This window comes from Scomber scombrus, chromosome 12 (genome assembly GCF_963691925.1).
Source record: "Scomber scombrus chromosome 12, fScoSco1.1, whole genome shotgun sequence".
NCBI lineage: Eukaryota > Metazoa > Chordata > Actinopteri > Scombriformes > Scombridae > Scomber > Scomber scombrus.
In genome coordinates this window covers 12,460,746-12,480,660 of record NC_084981.1, presented here as the reverse complement: position 1 = coordinate 12,480,660, position 19,915 = coordinate 12,460,746, and the positions used below count along the sequence as shown (strand labels likewise).

At 37.0% G+C, this 19,915-nt stretch overlaps 1 protein-coding gene across 2 annotated transcripts in view; it reads right to left on the bottom strand.

Annotated features, from left to right (window-relative positions):
* Positions 1-1,339: 1,339 nt before the first annotated feature.
* Positions 1,340-19,915, bottom strand: part of lmbrd1 (LMBR1 domain containing 1) — a 58,430-nt gene continuing 39,854 nt past the window's right edge. The window contains exons 10-17 of one of the 2 annotated variants that reach the window (XR_009927031.1): positions 18,454-18,518; positions 18,191-18,293; positions 17,031-17,135; positions 16,790-16,939; positions 15,684-15,765; positions 3,257-3,348; positions 1,575-2,836; positions 1,340-1,485 (exon numbers count right to left, since the gene is read on the bottom strand). Coding sequence is in view for 1 of the 2 variants with exons in the window: in XM_062430921.1 (XP_062286905.1) it covers positions 2,726-2,836; positions 3,257-3,348; positions 15,684-15,765; positions 16,790-16,939; positions 17,031-17,135; positions 18,191-18,293; positions 18,454-18,518 (708 nt within the window). In the remaining variant the exon portion in view is untranslated. Of the gene's footprint in view, positions 2,837-3,256; positions 3,349-15,683; positions 15,766-16,789; positions 16,940-17,030; positions 17,136-18,190; positions 18,294-18,453; positions 18,519-19,915 lie in introns of both variants that reach the window. The other variant, XM_062430921.1, reaches the window with a different exon arrangement.

Below are 19,915 nucleotides of genomic sequence, written 5' to 3'. Positions count from 1 at the left end.
AAACTGTGGGTGTGTTTTTGGTTAGGTTTGTTTAAGGATTCTTGAGTTGAAATCACACTTCAAAATGGTGTGAAAGACATTTTTCTCAGTTTTTTTGTGTGGATACATTTACCCATTTGGCCAAGAGAATCAAAATTACGATTACTGAAGTGTGTATACAAAAGATGACGCAAACCACATTTGCATAGAAAAAATGACTAATCCAAATATATGTTGGATCAAATCTGGTCATGTTCTTCAAAAAGACAAATGTGTAAATAAATTGTGAAAAAAATCAAATGCATGTGCACGTGTGACCCTCAGGCACATCCAACTTATAGCTGCTTGCAAGAATGTTTTTATTTTTCTGAGCTAATTCATTCATTTATTCATTAAAATTAGTTCTTTGTTCCCAAACAAGCTTGTAAGAGGAGCCTAAAAGCCATACAGGAAGGAAGGAAAAGATGAGACTGGCTTTTGAATAAGGGGGATGTCAAAAAAAGTTGCACTCCAAACAGCAAAATCCTCTGATCTGCCATGTTGATCACACAATCCTCTCTGCTCAAGTTCTGGGGCTCCATGTTTTTGGCTCAAGGCTTATTTGGTTTATTAGCGCATGTGGGGATGGCATATCACATAATTGCTTAAATCAAATAATGCTTGCACAATAGTTATGACAAGGTATGCATACCACAAACTCTAATTGGACATGCACAGAACATTTCATGCAAATTCATCCAAAGCAAGCACTGAGTAGTTACAGGCTTATCCAAGGGCTGGTGTATTTAACTGTCAGTTTGATTTGATACATGTCCTTATTACTGGAAAACTTGTTTTTTTGTCAAAACCTGATCTTTAAACAGCCCTGTATTCTTTCTCATTCACAACATTACTGATTGTGGGTGTATACTTTCTAGCCCTTGGATAGAATTTGTGAAATCTGAACATATTGCGGTCATAATTTCTAACAAGTCACTAACAGATGAAAATAAATATGCATTGCTGCATTAAAGGACATTTTAAAGTGTGATCCTCACCACAAACTTTTATCAGAGACAGAGATTCATAAGAAAATAATCAATCAATAGAAACCACAGACTGCCAATATGCTTTAGAGACAGCGATATGAGAAATGATCAAAAGTTATTTGAAGTCAGCGATGGTTTGGCAATGAAAAATGACAGTTGTGACTCAGACTGCTGAAAAGATGCTCTCCATGCAGTTTTACAAGGGACTGTATGAGTTTTAATAGAAGGAGTCTGACTCAAAAATCATTAAGGGGGGGGGGGGGGGAGTAGTAATATCACTATTGATTTGCAATGAATACTGAAAAAAAAGGAAAAGTTGAGGTGGTTTTGAAGTGGTTTTTATTTCTTTAAATACAGGTATCATTTAATATTACCACAACATCCATAACAGCATCCTTTGTAACCAATCACAGCTGAAATCTATGTGCAATGCTCCTGTCATCATCATCATTTTCATCATTATTATCATCACCATCATCTAACCACAGTCATTTTTGCTTTGGCTTCCAGCAGCTGGGTCCCTCTATTCTAACTGAAGGTTACCAGACTAATATCTCAAAGCAAAACAGATTCAGACTATTTTCTGTGAGGTTAATTTAGGGTTGCGGATATAGTGATGTGTGCCCATCATAGTAAAATACATTCATGAGGCACTAACATTTGACTTTCAACTTAAAACTTCATTCATATTCATATTGCCTGTCAATTAGTTAATTTGTCTGTGAATCAACATTTTCATATTCACTTTGACAGTAAATGTACCAAAAATAAATTAAATATGGCTGAAAATAGCTATTAATAATCACAAGCCTGCTGTTGATGAACTCAAGAAATGCAAAGTACTCCTTAATTAAAAGAAAATTACATCCATTTTTTTTGTTGATTAATTCAATTCTTCCCCTCACATGTTCTTCCAACACAGATAGCAAAAAGCTGTTGAACGCATTTAATTAAAAACCAAGAGTCAATGAACACTTGAAAATCTGCAAATGGTCCTTTACATTTCATACACACAATACAGGTGTATGTAAGTTCAGTAACATTGGCTTACATACTGTAATGGTTTTGAAAAATAGACTGCAAACCACTAAATGAAGAAAAAACAGCAATAAATCCACTCACAGTAGACTTAACCTCAGACAATGACTAGTAAAATAAACTTAGACAATGTTTACGCTGCCAACACTAAGGAATCTTTTTGTTTTGCTGGCTAGCTTTTCAGAAAAGAAGCCAGCAGACAAGTTAATTTAACATCAACTGCTATCACATTGAGGATTTTTATATTAAAAAGTATATGAAAGCAAATACAGTAAGCATTTTAATGGTCTAGAAAGTGCTTAAAGAATGTAAAAAAGAATTTTTATGTCTGTCACCACATAAAGCTTAGACATAAAGTTTTGGAGCAGCCAATGAGTCAATCTGTCTCTGCTGCCGCAATAAGTGTGTGTCCTCCAGTAGAAAAATGACCAATTTGTGTCAATAGCATTGACTGAGAAAGACAGAGCAATCAATCTGAGCATTCTCATTAAAGGGAGAGACCTGTCAACTCAAAACGAGGCTGAAATCCACAAGACACCACTGCAATAACTCCTTAAAACCAATACATTAAATTATGACAAATTCATGACATTCATTTTTTTGTTTAAGAAACTGTACTTTCTAGTCCCTTTAAGTTATGGTTGGAATATCTACAAACCCCTTTGGGTGAATACTGTTTTTCAGTGCACATATTCATCATCACTTATGTCTGAGTCATCGGCCTCCACCTCTCCTTCAATCACAGACTTCTTCCCCCTGCAGCAGGACACCACCAGACCAACGAGGAAAGCCTAAAAAATAATAAGCAGAACACACATTAGGAAATACTTGGTGAGGATCATTTGATTGATAGAATGCATCAACAGCATGAGTAAGAAGGCTATTAAATATTTCGCTGAGGAGATTAACTGTGCGCAGGCTTAGAAAATCATTTCCCTGTAACCTTTTTGTGAGTAGAAATTGAATTATGGGCTTCTGCTCTCACACTCTTTCCCAAAGAAAATACTCTTGAACTGCTTTTGAACTAAATTAAATATTTTATAGATGTTGCTTAATTTATTTATTGCCCAAAACAAAAATAACTAAATTCACTATTTTCTTTATTCATTTTGCTGAAATTATCAAAATACAACCTGTATCAGCTCTTTCCCCTGAATGTCCTTCAGAGAAGATTCTCACTGATCTCATCTTATTTACATTATTGGACTTACCCCAATAAAGGCCCAGTTACCAAAGTAGTAAATGGTGCTGAAGAACCAAAACTTGTGAAGGAAAAGGTATGATCTTGTCACAATGCACTGATCTGAAAAGCAAGATAAAAGACAAAGACTCTCTTAAATATTGCTGATATTCCTGCGTGCAAGTTAACAGAAAATATACATAAAATTACAGACAAACAGACAAATATCAACACAAAATAAGCAAGTCCAATTTGGACATTTTTATTTTTATTCTGGCACCTATCATTTCTTTAAATAGAGAAAATAATCTATTAATCTGAATGTCAGAGAAGATTGAATAAAATGATTATTCAAATGTACACATTAAATATTAATACTATAAATGATAGTTAGAAATGTTGTTTCTTAAATTCAAAACCGAAGCATTTTTGTAACAAGAGTTTCCCTACAATGTAGTGTGCATCTGTACATTAAGATACATGTCTCACAGCCTTTGACACCAATGGCAAATCTTGAACTTGTGCCATCTGATGAGATGATTGAATAATTATTTGTGTATGATCAGATGAACTTGATCCTTTAAAAAAAAAAAAAACATTCCACAACATTATACAGAAACCACTGACATATGAAGGGAAGAGGGGTGTATGTTATTTCAATATGTTTTATGTTTGTTGGCTTTTAAAAAAAATACAATGTTTACACATCTTGTCTGTTCCAGACTAGCCTCCTGACAGGTGTTGAACCAACCAGCTATGCATTAGTTTGCAGAGACATTTACGTGTGAGAGTACCATAACTCTAGTGTGAAGGAACATGATTTTTATTTTTATTCATTGAAAAAAAAAACTAAAAAAAAACTTTGTTTGTACCTCACTGATTTAATCTTTTCTTTTCACAAAAGCCCTTCGAGGGACAGTGTTGCAAATTAGCATCTGCTATAAACACTATGATACTTACACTGGGTAGCTGTCTTCAGTTTATTTATGTACATTGTATCTGTCTCTATCAAACAAACCATAAATAATAAATAAATAAATAATTAACTGGAGGAACGTGAGAAGTAACCTCTCCAAGGTGCGGACTATCATCCAGAAAAGCAGCATGCGTGCAATGAAATGTGACAAAACTATTGCTACATGGTGTTTATAATTGCGCGTGTATACTACTTGTTATACATCTGTGTTATAAAGGGGGTCTGCACTTACTGAAGAGCCCAAACAGGGTGCTACTACTACATGGAGCAGTGCATCGGGCATTATGTCTCTGTAACTAAAAAAGACAACCATTCTTCTGAAAAGAGGAAAGCCATGTCACTGTCAAAGTGAATATAGCTTAAACAATGAATAAAAGTGGAATGGTGTAACATTTAATGGAACCTTGCATCAAATATATCCAGTATTACACATTGAAAAGGCAAAGGTACATGTGAGAAGACACCAACAATTTGTGAAGACAGTGAACCGTAGGTTATGGGTTATGCATGTGACCCCAAATCTCTGATGCAGTCACGGGAACCCAACTTCATTTGGAACCATCCCAAATCCTCCAGATTGTGAAGTGAACTGCAAATCTCAAATGATTTTCAACATAAAATTCATGACATACATGCACAAAATGACCACTGTCTATTGGACCATTCAGTAAAATCTAAAAATAATCTTTTGTGTATGTTGGGGCTCCGCTGCAAACTTTGAAATATGTGGAAGCTATCTAACGCCACTCTTTCATCATCTAATATTTATCTCAGCACTCTTCACTTCTTTGCACTATTCATATCCTGTTTACAGTTCACAGAAACTTCACTTGTATATAGTTATTCCTTGAGTGTATTCCTGAAGATTGTTGTGTTGTTACTCTGTGTGGGTACACTGAAAGCCAAAAAACCTAAGTCAAATTCCTTGTATGTGTAAGTGTACTTTGCAATTAAAGATGATTCTGATTCTGAGCTAATTAGATGATGTTGCCATGGACACCTCCATCTGTATTGACTGAGCACTGTGGTCATGAATATAAACATCTCAAAACCAAACACTCAAAGCAAAAAACTTACTTATTGCTTAAAATATCCAGTTGCTTTTTTTTTTTTTTTTTTTTTTGCCTGTGGAGCAGCTCTGTGCTTGAAAGCTGGTGACATCACCTTTGAGTCTTACTTCTTTAGTTTTTGACAGAGCTGATACTACCATTGATCTGACTGCCAATACTCATTCATGCACATAAAGGGGAATGACTCATCTTAAGAAGCCTCACATTATTCCTGCGGTCCTATGCCAGTCAATACAATCAATAGCGGAATCAGCTCACGTGGCACGGGAAATGCTTATGACGTCAAATGTGTCAATGAAATGTGTACAGTGTCTGGGACTCCAATTGTTTTCGTGTGAAAACACAGGAAGTAAAAGGGACATGGAGGAAAGAAATGCTTCCTCTCAGATCATGTGTTAACTTGCACTCTGAAGGAATAAAAAGACACACGATTTCAACGTACTCCTACACAGAATAGAGAAAGTCCAAATAGCTGAAGTGAAGACGAAACGCACTGTCTGGCTATGTTAGAGAGCCATCTGGAGCATTAACGCTATCCCTGCTGAGCTTCCCCTATCACACTGTTTTTTACACAGCTCTTCACACTGGCTTGAGCCCCATGAACAGGGCAATCAGACTTATACTGAGCTGCATGACACAGACGTCCACTAGAATAACTCAGTGTGGTTTGCAATTTATTCATTAAAGCCAATATTTTCAAAAGCTTCCATCTCTAGAGTATGGACATTTGAAGAAAAAAAGAAGAAAACCCAGGTTTTGTACTGCTTCATTTATAATAAAGATTAGATAGAGTGGACCCTTGGGAACTCTGAAAGTGTAGCAACAATCGGCTTGAACATCACCAGGATAAACAGATAACAGAAGAAGCAAGTCTGTCTTATTCCCCATGACCTCACTATTTTCCTCCACTATACCTCAGCCATCTGTAGCTCTCCAGCTGCTCACCTGAATTGCAAAGCTCCGGGAGGGACCTACAGATGGTTCACAACAGTGGTCTGCCTAAATATATTATCATGTACACCACTGACCTGCTTCACCTTGAAATCATTAGCGTTCTCTGATAAGAGCATGGGGCAGTGTGTGAGTGCAGGTAATTTCACCTTGACTCATGATACCCGGGTGAGTGCTGCTCTGTGTAGCATAATGAATTATGTATAACTTTCATCTCTGCATTCAAACACAAACACACACACACACATAGTGTTCTTTGTAAAAGCTTCTCTATCAGCAAGCATTGTGCGCCTACACTGTATGCTTCTACTCTCTCTCTCTCTCGCTAAAAAGCAACGGAGCACTTTCATTCCAGTGTCCTTTGAGGATGCAGATGTTCCTTCGACGGAACTATTTTAAAATCTCTAGCTTCTCATATTAGTGTTGTCGATGAATGTTCACCAAAAGCATCTATTCTCTGTGTGAAATCTTTGTTTTTCCACTTGCAGAAAGAAATCCGTTTAAGCTGTCCTCTAGACCTCCAAATACAGAAACAACAACAACAACATATAAAATAACCTAAGTTAACCTAACTTGCCCTGATTTAACCTTAACCACTGACTACACCAGCGAGAAGCCAAGAAAAACGTGGTTATTCACAACCTGGTTCATGTTTCCTATTTGTGGATATGATGAAATGTTTTTCCTCAACAACGTTATTTTTGACATATGGGAATGTAGCTACATCTCTATAACTAAGTCCAGTAAGATAAGTGACACACAAGGCCATACAGTCATACAAGTTATTACACTAACCCCTTAATTTAAGCATATTATCTAAAATGGAAATGAAAACAAAAGTAAAATTTGTATTAAAATATGTATGAAAGGGTGACCCTAAAGGCTCTGCAACTATTAAAAAGTAGCACCTTATGCTAATTCACAGAGCATTATGATCCATAGCTGTTATTAACAATAGCTTTCTCTACTCTCTACTTGGTCTTATAAAAACAGTAAAAAAATTGCCTTTGGACTGTTTGCTAACATGCAAACATGTTGCATCAGACATGGAGCATCACTAGCATTTTATTTGGTATCAAGTTTTAGGTAGCTTTCTTTAGCTGTAATTTGGTTTCCAAGAACTCCTGAGGGAAATGTCTGTCTCTTTAGAGGCTAAATGTTCTACTATGTTCCCCTGCTAGTGTGTATGGTGTTTGGTGCTGGGCAGGTAGTGTACAGTGGGCTTATCAGAGCAGCCTGCTGCTGCTGAAAACAGAGGTTGATGAGAGTGAACCAAAACAGTAAAGTTTCGGGACATTAAACCAAAACACTGAGCGGAAGATGCTACACAGCTCTGTAGAGCTGAGGGGAATTGCAGAGTTGGGTGATAATTCTCTGTGAGTGTCACACCTTTCACAAAGTTATTTGACACATTGTTGATATATAAGTATTGCTGCTTTAAGCAAAGGTTGTCATCCTTGATTATATTTCCCTAATGCTCAATCTTAATCAGAAAAATATTTTTATCAATTGTCATGGCCTTTTGATACCTTACCAAGCAAAAACATATGCCCCTCACTAGGAGGCAGGCTGGGGGGGTGGCTAAATAGTTGGATGGCAAAATGTGGACTTTGCGGCAGCACCAGCAGCACTGTTCACTTCCTGTTTCCAACCACAAGTTGTGGCATTAAAAAAAAAAAAAACAACGTAATGTCACTGTGTTTACTGTCGATGAAGGTTGCGTAACTTTAATGGAATATAAATCATGTTTCAAGTGATTATTTTAACCCAAACCATGATCTTTCCTTTAATAATCATAATTATTTTCTGAGCAGTGATTTGTATGGGTTTTGGAAAGCAGCATATGATCCTATGAGTTGTTCTCGAGTGCCTCACTACAGCTGTTAGATGGCATTAAACTTAACTATAGGTCGTTTTTTCCTGGCTGAATTTTAGACCCATACTGTTGTTTAATTATGAGGATGTGCTGTTTGACTGACATATTCCATTGTAATGCAAACTGATGATAATCCCCTTGATGCAAAGAAAATTACTATTAATTTGTGTTGGGGTTAAGGGAGTTGTTGAAAATTGCTTGGGCACCTGACATCTCAGAGGCAAGTTAACACATAAAATTACGACCATCATCCCCCTGAAGCTCTTTAAAACAATGCTGTGGAAACTGGCAAGTTGCTAGGAAACAGACACCAGTCCATAGTTTGGAAAAAGCCCTCTGTACTGGAACTGGAATTTTTATCACTTAAAAAAATGTGATATGCTGTCTTCTGAGGAAAAAAAAAAAAAAGGAAAAAAAAGTGAGCTTATGGTTCAAATTATGCTAAAACTACAAGTAAAACATTAAGCATCTCGCAAAGCATGATGTGCCTCATACAATACTTATAATTTTGTCTCCCATAGTGTTGACTTCAAGGGTGAATTTAAAAGAAATCATCAGCAGAAAACCTGTGGCAATGGCCCAGAGGGCAGTCATTAGTAAAATGAGCTTCAGTGTCAAAAACCATAAAACTTAGGGGTTAGATATATTCATTTCGTGGGAGAAATAAACATTCCTTTTTGCAAAGGTTATTTTTTATACATTATTGAGCTGTGACCCAAATTAAATTATACTGTTGTTGACATGTTTTAGTTTTGGTGGTTTGATGGCTGTATGCAAGATGCACAGGAATTTTTAGACAATCTTTTGGTTTGAGGAAGAAATTGAGTCAGGCATACTAAAGACATTGGTTTGATTGCCAAGGGAGCTAATGTGACCAATAATGGAGATTGCTGATGTGATGATTGAGGCGTTAACATGATGGCAATAAACAACAATGGAGACAGTTCATTTCTTGGGTGAGGGAGCAATCATTAGAGATGGACATGATAAATGACAGATAAATGTGTGATCGGAGGGATCATTATGAAATAAAATCAAATGCATCAATAAATTGGGGGTGTGGGGGGTGTTGGGGAGGGTACTTAAAGCGGTCTGATTGATTATAAATTTTGTTTAAGTCTTTAATGATAAGACAATTGTCAGTCCAAATACAACAACAAAAAAGAAACAAAAAAGGAATATAAAATGTGATCTTATCCAGCTTCCAAGAGGCATATCAGTTACAGTATAACTACATAGAAAACACTCACATCTACACTGACAAGGGCAGAGTGTAGATGTAGATGGACTTAGATGCGAGTCAGAGTCTATGATCAAAGTATCTCCCCCTCCAGTAACAGCAGCATGAGCATCACAGTGGTGAGAATAATCTGATAGAGCAGCTTCATCTTATTCCTCAGGTTTCAACTGGGCTTCATGAAGCCATAAAAAATTTAAATTATGTTCATTAATACAATTATTTATGAACAGAACTTTAAAATAAAGTGATTGAATATACTAAAACCAAACTTAGAGAGATTTAGTGCTCGGAGTTCAAGTTTGTGTCAGTGGCTTAAGAGAAAATGAGTACACAGTCAAATGAAATGCACTGGCTGTAAGAGAAGCAGCGTGGTGGTCCTGGAGCCCAACAGTGCCTGGATGGAGTGGGGGTGCTGGGATATGTACAGGCTTATTGGTTGCAGCAGTGTCCGTCAAACAAAAACAGGTTTTAAGATAGTCCATTATAATAGCATGTGTTATTGTGTGGAAGGCTATTCATGGACACATAGGATTAAGATCCAACTTTTCCCATCAGCTGCTGAAATGAGGAGAAACACCACTGTAAGTACTGTGCCAATGTCCAGACATAACAGATTCAGATTTTTAAAACACCTCTAAAAACTTGTGTTAAAGGTAGAGTCAGTCACTCTAGAGAAAGATTGTTGATATTTGAACTAAACACCCAAACAAATACACCGCTCCCTTCATGCTCCTTCAGAAGTTCCATCCCCCAAATTCATGGACGCACATTGCCAAGGCAGTGACCATAACAGAAATATGGCAGAATCCAGAGTGATGCATCAGCTATAGAGTCACCTCTGTTCCTCTCACACTTTATCAAGGGAGGAAAACAGTTCATCCTGTGGCCTCCATACTTCTCACTCGACCTGTGCTCAGCATCTCTGTCCACAGAAGCAGCCATCTGTCAGCTGCAGCTTCTCGAGGGCTGAGAGAATGGCGGCCCTCAGCTGCAGCTTCTCGAGGGCTGATAGAATGGCGGCCCGGCGACCGGGCTGACTGACAGCAGAAATTTACAGAACCAAATTAGTTTGTATGTCGGATCCAGGAGAAGAAATTGACAGCGTTTGTAGTTACTGATCCACTGATACGGTTCATAAGTTCAACACATGTACAGCGGGACACTTGTGTTATTTAAACAGCTGCCTGTTCAGATTACACTTCACTAAATGTGACAAAACAGACTTGGAGCTTAAAAAACCATGGGGGGTCTCCCTGAGAGTGCCTACTGTGTGGGTTGAAACGTGTAATAAAATGGAAGCATATAGGTTCAATTAGAAAACACTTTAAATCATAGCCTCCAATTCCCCAGCCCTCTCCCATCATTCAACATGTGATTACCAGCACACAAACAGAACAGACAGCTAACAGAACATGAGGAGATAGAGAAGAAGTGTACTGGATTAGAATCGCCGACTATATCTTTAAATGATATACTGAGGAAGACTTCAGGGTTCAGGTTGTCTGGGGTCATGGCAACTAACTCCAGAATATTAATTTCCATTATGGTGATTAAATGAGTAATGGCTTGGTAGTGACCTTAGAGTAGATAATGGAGAGCTTGGCACTGAGCACCTGCTCACCAAGATAGTTAAGTGTCATCAAACCACTGTGACTGACCGGCCAATCAGTCACCAGCTTGACTTCTACTCTCTTTTGCTTTAGCTGGCTGTTGACCCAGTGTCACACCAGGGGGAATTACATAATGATGTCCTATCAGAGCCTGTTGTAGGGTTGATGGCATCTCTACCGAAGTGTATCTGCATTCTTGTTTTAAAAATCGACAGAGAAGGAACCTGAAACTAAGCAAATGTAAATTCATATCCATGTTTGTGAATGTCTTACTGGATTACTACTGAAGCATTGTTATTCCTCCCAGGAAAAAAAAATACAAAGAATAATATCTCTATGTTTACAAATCATATCAATATACAGTAGCACATTGCCAGATTCAATGATGTGACTCTGGGTTGAAAAAAAAAAATCTAGAGCTTCCTAGATTGCATCCAGTGTTTGCCAACATTATGTTATATATGTGTATAAACTAAGGGTTAAGGTAGGGTTTATGGGATGTGAATATGGGAATGCGTGTAGTAGCAGTATATGTGCATCCTGCACACATTCTCAAATGTACTATGTTTTATTTATAAATTATTAAATGTGCAACCAGTAGTGTAAAATCATTACAGTACAAATGATCAGATTATTGAAGTACATTTGTATGTTTGTTGACTAACTGGCATAGACAGTTTCCTCCTCACCCATTCCTTTTCTCCTACCTTTTTGTTTCTACAGGCACTGTAGAAAAAACAACATATACCTAGTAGTAATGAAGTACTCTCTCCATTAGGAAAAGGCTGCTTTGTGTAAATTAAGAGATAATTCCAGTCTTTCACCACACAAATTAAATCTTTCACCTGTTACTGTCTACAGTCTATCAGTCGATAAGCTCCTGATTGTATTCCCTCTCAGTCACATGTGTTGTCTCTGCTTGATACTTCCTCCCCCTCATGGTAGGTGGTACAACGGCTGTTATGAAAGCAGGAGCCATTTCCAATCTGACCAAAACAGGACCAGTTTTCCTATGCTGGTCGAAAGATGGAGTAGATGTACTGTTGGCCATTGTCCTAGTAACTCTGGCACAGTGACTCATTTAATTTAATAGCTCTGGAGAATGCCAAAATGTGTGTAGATGAACTGGTCCCATGGTCCTTTGACATGTGCCCTCAGTGATTAACACTACAAACCCTGATTTCTGCTCTTACCAGCTGAGGATCTGGCAGTGCCAGGGACACATCTGCTATCTATGACTATATTTCCAATGAAATACAGCTTCCAGACTCAAATACACAACGTGATGTCGTATTTCAGAAACATGGCTAGATCTGTTTGGGTTATTTGTAATTGTCGTGGGACAGGCAACAAATTAGTGTTAAAACAAACAACTGCACAAAGACAATCCAATTAACTGCCACAATTCTCTCTGTACAGTCATGTAAACAGGAGCGTTATGGGGACTTGTCAGTTTATGCAATTAAGTTTGCAGTAGTGGTATAATAATCATGTCTTAACCACATTAATTGAATGCAACCTTATTAATCACTTGAGTAAATGTAACTAATTACCAAAACAATGCAATGTGTTTACTTTTATTTGTATTTTATTTCAGACCTAACTTTGTATTTTAATTGAAACTATTATTTCTGTACAGGTTTTTCTGTACAGACTATTTTGTGGATTGTGGTCCTGATTTTTTATGGGGAAAAAGGGTTTTAAGATCAAAAGATACATTCTTGCTTAAAAGGGACAAATCTGCACTAAGCAATATATTATGTCACGTTTATAGAATATACAGTATTTTTCTATAGTGTGCATTCCCTACGCTGCACCTCCCAGTCTCTCATAGGAGAAGCAGTTCTTGACACTCCTTTCCATAAAGATTTTGTAAATACACAATCCCATTGACTTTATGATGAAGATTTAACTGGTCATAGTATTCTGCCTAATCATACCAGTTTCTAAATATGCCTCAACTGAGCGATGGGCCACTGGCCACGAAAATAGTAACCACTGACCAGTAACTGCCATTTGTGCAAGGTGCTGTGAAAATGGGGCCAAAAAGGTGCAGTGCTTTCAAATGTGAGACATTAATCCATTAGCACCTCTATGCTGTATAAAGGTACAATTATGGTTCTTCGAGCTGCATGCTGACAATATGAATGGGTGTTTCTCTGAGACATTCTCTTGGTCATTTCTTTTGTACTTGGATGTAGTACATTTACATTTGTTTTATTCCCCGCTTGATTTAGCTTGGAGTCAAGTCCTATTTAGATGAGCATGGTCACACTCAGGTCACCATATCTGTCATTGCATGAGATTAGCTCCAGTTTTTGCTATGGTCTCAGCAACAAGGTACCCCTTTCAGTTCTTTATTTGCACAGCAATTACAAAACTACACCCCCAAATTAAGTCCTGGTCTTTCCCACAGGAGTGTGTATTTCTAAAACAAAGAAAATTAAACTACAGATAGTATACATCTGTAATAGAATACTACTTCCATTAGACACAGTGCTGTCATATATTGAGGTGCTGAATGTGCATTTCAGTGCTCTGAATTGAGAAATATGTCAGACTCATAAGGAATACAGCAATGTCTTCATATGTGTACTGCCTACTGCATGCCACCTTCATCTATACTATACATGCTATATAATTAATGCATCTGCAACATCTTTGAAGTCAAAAGCAGGTCAATGTCAACTTTGTAAGTTTGTTCAAAGCAGCTAGATCAGTTAATTTATTATGGTAAAGTCTACTTTCTTCAATGAAGAACAAAACTGTTTAGCATACCCACAAGCAAGAAACAAACTAAATGCATGTGAATACACATCAGATTATTGTAAACAAATAATACCCTGCCTCTTATCTCTGCAGTTACTCATCTACTTCTCTTTCTATTTTCTGCCTGTCTCAATCTGCCAGTATGTCTATTTTCAGAACTATTGGATAAAGTGAAAATTATTCATGAAAAACAAGTCGATTATGGCTATCTCAACATCTTTGCTCTATTCCGTCATACTGTACACCTCATTGCCATTCAGAACTTTTCTGTCACAACATATCCAGACTCACATGCTGCTTTAATGGCAATGGAGGCTGTGTAGGGAACTTCTCAGGGAAAATATGGTCTCAACGTTGACCCAAGAGACACAATAAATAATATAATTGGCAATACAATAAAAGACATAAATGAAACTCCTCCCCAAGTAACATATACTGTATAACAAGGCCACATTCTCATTTTCAGGGTGAAGCACCTTGATTTTGGATTTTTTTTGTGATAATCATTCACAGGTCAGCCTAGCCTGCAGTATTTAGTATTTATTGATGTGAGAGCCTTCAAAAGATAAAAAAAAACAACTTGATGCAGTAGAGACAAAACATAGAGTACAAAAAATAAATAAATAAAATAAAAACTTATCATGGTCACAGGTTGTCATTTGCCACTGATTGGTTGCCAAATGTCAAGAAGGTGGATCGATATCTAATATGAGCCAGTCAGAGGGCAGAAAGAATAGAGGAAGAAGAGAGATGCCATGCTGCGAATAGCGAGGAACTCTTTTGTGATGGACAATGAATCATAACCTTCATCGCTGACATATTTTAGTTAAGTTTCTGTCTGCAGCTATTTGTTAGCCTACATGAACAGAATGCAACAGCAAATTTCTGAGGAGTCATTATTGGGTTGGTGACACAAGAAGAAGACCAGGCTGGACCAACCACACAAGTGGTGCTGCTGCAGGAAACTAGTGACGGAACTGTGTAAAGCGGGATGTTTGTTTGTAACTTTTTGGAGGTCGGTTCGTGTGGTGTGTGTTCGGTGATGTTATATGGATGCAACACTGTAATCAACAAAATTCAAATCGAGAGAATAAAATACATTACAAATTACTATAAAACATACTATGATACCATTATCATGATATATACATCCTGCGTATAATTAACTCAACAAAGCATGCAATCATTTAAGACAGACAGAGTAAAATTTAGGAAGACGTATAAAATAAAGAAATATTGATATGCTTAATATTTAATTAATTGTATACCAACCAATTTTCAACCCATCAACAATCATTTGCTATTCTAACTTCAATCTAATTATGTCTTTTGTGGGGTCTGGAGTCTGTGTTGTCTTGAGTGTTAAATGAATTAATATCAATAAAAATCACTCTGAATGAATATGTGGTCACATCGGGATGAAAGTCAATCTGTGTGACAGATGTAATAAAGGATAAAGTGTGTTTATTATGTTGTTTCCTTTAACTGTTGAGAATAACTTGTGATTCTCCGACAACTACATTTTCATGACTGCTTATGTATGATTGATACTATAGATACAGTAGATATTAAAGATGGATGGACAGACAGTGTCTGCTTTACCACGAAGAAGAGCTTAACTTGAGCATTGGGGAAATCAATAAATTATTGTGATGAAGCTCACTGCTATGATGTACATTCACACATTCCTGTTCTCATGGCTGATTTACTATAATAAGCGTTGGCATGGAGACAGCAAGAGACCATGTACTGCATTAGTAAATATTTGTCTGTTTGTTATTCCCTCTAATGAATAATGAATGGTGATAAAGGTTGCTGAACAGTGCTCTACATGAAATGGCTCGATTGTACACTGTCCTTTCTCTCTTCTCGTATAGACTTGTGAGGAATAAATCTTTGATGATGTGTTGTAAGTTCTCCCAACATCTCACGATTTGACCAGTGCTAGCAGAGATGACAGACTTACCCTCAGGTGCGTCAGCATCACAGATCTTCGTGATGGCAACAGTAGCGTTCCCAGATGTAGGATCTGCTGAGGGCATCTGACTCTGATCAAAACAACACAGAAGGCATGTATCCGTTTAGCAAACAAACACTACAAACTACTCAATGAGGTACAAATTGATTTAGGTTTTCAAAGGAAGTCAAAGCCATAATCTCTGGAAATCTATCATTCTCAAAAAAAATCCAATAACAACAGCCTTTTACTCATAAATAATGAAATGACCTTTAGCTTTACAAAGTAGCAGAAAAATCTAGAAGCTTTGATTCCACATGATGTTCTCAATTTTGCAATGATACAAAAAATAAATAAATGTTATTCAGATCCTACCAAAGCAATAAACTGTATATAAATAACAAGTAAGTATAATGTATTTACAGTCATTTTAAGGATCACTTTCAACTAAAAGAACTATCAATGATTACTAAAGTAACCAAGGGGCTCAACTTTTGAGGTATTTACTGTGCGCAATTCTAATATCTGCCACCAATCGCTACTCTGTATATGGCTAGGCTGGTATAAATGACACTGTGAACCAACGTATTTAAATACTGCAGGTGAAAAGACAGCAGCAGTTAGTTATAATGTAAGCCATGTTCACCCTGTGAGTCATATGGAGCTGTTTTTTAAAAAGGTCCCTTTCTCTTATTTAAAAAGCAAAACAACACTGTGGTTCATTTTAATTATGTTGTTTAAAAATATTTTTTGAGACGAAGAATAGATACAAGGGTGCATCTAAACTGCATGCACACACCCACACACAGAGAGAGAAAGAGGAGCAGAGCTACATCAGATCAGGCTTGACTGTCAAACAGCAGATCGACGCAGTAATAGCCATATTGTCTAATATAGATAGACAGAATCAAAAAAGAACAAGAGTCTAAAATCCCCACTACCAGCCCATAGAGACCATGCCGCTGCCTACACCCAGCTGGACCAAAGTAGTTTGAACCCACTGACTGACCAACACTGACATCATTAGAGCCTCATCCTCAGAGCTCCATCTCATCAGCTAGACTAAAACCTAGAAATACACAGGGATATAAATATATAAATACATTTTTCCTCACCTGTGAAAGATATTTCTGGCTGCCATACATGACGTATTGTGGCGCAAGGCTGTAGATCATGTAGCTGGTATGAAGGACAATCAAGAGAAGAATCATACAGAGAAAGAGAAGAGCCTGGGGACGGGTTCTTTTAGGTCTGATTTTGTACAGCTGCAAAGAAAAACAATTTTTATGTAAATTTAATAGTGCATTTGTACCTGCAAAGTTTTGAAAATAGTATAGATGCAGAGCCTTTCCTTACCCTTATCCAGAAAAACCATATACCCATGTGGCGAATACCAGCCATGGATGTGAGTACAAAGTACATTGTGATGACTGTGATCAGGATATAATCCAGTGGAAAAACCTGTGATAGCAGGAACAGAGGTCAGCTACATCCTTCACATGAACAAGTCATTAGTTCTTTCTGAGACCAAACATCAAGGCTGGCTACCTCTAAAGTATGCAAGGAGATATTATCACATGGTCCGCTCTAATAAAGTGTATCTGAGCTGGTCACTTAGTAGGGCATTTAGACTATTTAGATTACCAACAGCTGTATTGCTAACTTTTACTCAAAGTACAGGCCCAAAATATAACTAGTCAGTAAAAGAACCATTTACAGATCAAGTCTAGTAACATAAAAAACAATTGATTGTTGTATGTTCTATACTCTAAATGTTCTTGATTTAACTTTAAATCTGATTCTTATATAGTGTACGCCCTCTTGGTATGGTGAACTTAATTCCTTAAATACCAAGGTCATACTTCTAAACACTGGCCTTAGACATTTAATCAATTTCATTATCTATAAAGCAATTCTTTAATGTTCTCTGCTGTCAGTCATTTTTATTCTCAAAATTCTGCTGTAGAATACTAAGTTCAACAGAGGATGTTCTGTTGAGTCTGCTGCAATGACCTGGAGGAAAGAAGCAGTGATGTAATATGTTGTCCGTGCCAATAGTTCACACTGTTAAAGGCTTAAAATAAGGCTTTGGACATTTAACACAGTTGTATATATCTAGGTTTCTCTAACTTTGTTCCCTCGCAGCTCCAATATAATTTTTTTAACTTTATGTCACTACGGAATGCAAAATGCATGCAATTTTGTTATCCTATTGTTCTAAAATATAAGTTGTGCCTATCGGACCATGTTTAAAAGTAACAAACTGCTAAATGCCATTAAGTTCAAGTTTGCGTTTGTTCTTTCTCTCATTTTGCTGACCTGCAGTAAAGTGAGGCACACACATTTCACATTTTGAACCATATTACAAGTGCATTTCTAAATGGCCAAGAATATAGCTTTTAAAGGACACTTCATCTTGGTTAATTATGATGAAAACAAGAAAATATGGCTTTATGCAAATCTTAATGAAGGATAATCATCGTTTTGACATGAGAGATGATACCAAGGATACTCACAGGTTGTAAGGCTAATAGAAGTTCATTCAAAGGATTGGTCAGGTTGGTGCCAAAGATGATGAATCCAGAGCTGATGCCAGCAGAGTGGAGAGCTTTATCCAAACTGAAACACACACAAAGAAACGTTAATATGAGTATGCATCTCCGATATTACAATATTAACATTTAAATGACAATTTATTTTTTGTCACTTTTCCTGCCATACATTATATAGATTTGCATTATGCAGAGATGTAGGCGTCAGAAGACAAAAGATTACTTACTTTGAAATGAACAGGGCAACAGTGAACAGCAGTGCAACCAGGATAAAGAAAATGCCCAACAACACCTGCAGAAAACAGACCGAATTAATGAATACAATAAAATCTATTACAGTATCAATATATGTGATATGTGCCTACAAACAACAGAGGGATTTTCACTCATAGTGAACCCCAATAGAGTGAAATGTATGTTTTCAAAAACATATACTGGGTCAGAAAATATAACCTTTCTGTCATGTCTTTTGTCAAGGAGAGACCATATGGCCAGCCACAGTTTGGCACTGTTGTGACAGGGGGAAGCAATGGCACAGCCCAGATAGAGTAGGGAGGTTGCAACCAGGGAGGCAAAAGGTGGGTGGTAGCCAAAAAGGCAATAAATCCTGTCAACTGCTAACCTTTGAGGGGCATTTAGGTCTAAAATATTCCATATCAGACAAAGCAAGTGGGAAAAAAACGTACTAGTCAAACACATATAGAAGGAGCCCTTTTGTAGCCGGGTGGTTACCACACATGCAACAAAACCGCAGCCTCCCTGGTTTGTTTCTGCCAAGGGACCTTTGCTGCAGGTCACCCCCATCACCAGCCATGTCTCAGTATAACAGAGTGATCATCAGATGAATCTGAATGTTTACACAAAATGTACATAAGAGTATTAATTTTCTTACTTTAGCGTGCTAATGCCACCCACATATCCATATTATTGCCTAGATGCAAACAATTATGAGGAAATGCAGCAATTGCCCTTGAAAAAAATGATCAATGATTCAACCAAATCAGCTTTGACACAACATCCCTTGATGTAATTTCTTAGTGTGGCAAAGCATAAATTACAATCAAGAAGCTGATAATCAACACACTTTTTTTGACATTATAGTTTTTATTGCCTTGACATGAACAACGACTTAAAAAGTTAGGTGGCCAGTTAGAGGAAAATATATAAAACATTTTTTTTTAAATTACTCTCTCACACATACATATACTTGACATTAAGTATTTTTCAACTGCTGCCCATGTTTCAGCATATTGTATCACATTATTTTGCAGTCTGAAAGCTACCTTTCCAACCATAATCATTTCTAATGCTTCAGTGATCCATTATTTCTGAGTTGGTCTATTTAAAGCAGTCCAGTTATTTCATGATTACTTTTTTGGTGACCATACATAATGAAAGAAAGTACTGATTAAACTACCTGTATCTCTTAATCCGAACAAATTAAAGCAAACAGAAGAGGTTGCCTAAAGAATAAAATATTTGACACGCAGTCTGCTTAAAAAATACTAAGCAAGAAGCCATATAAAAAAACAAGTTTTTGAATCACGAAAAGCTTGATTCTTGTATCTTAAATGAAAAGGTGGAATACTTGATTTTAACAAAGATAATTGCATTGCATTGTGTATTGTCTATACAGCTCTGCTTGAAAAAAAACAACATTTTTTTTATTTTGTTTTATTGTGGCATCAA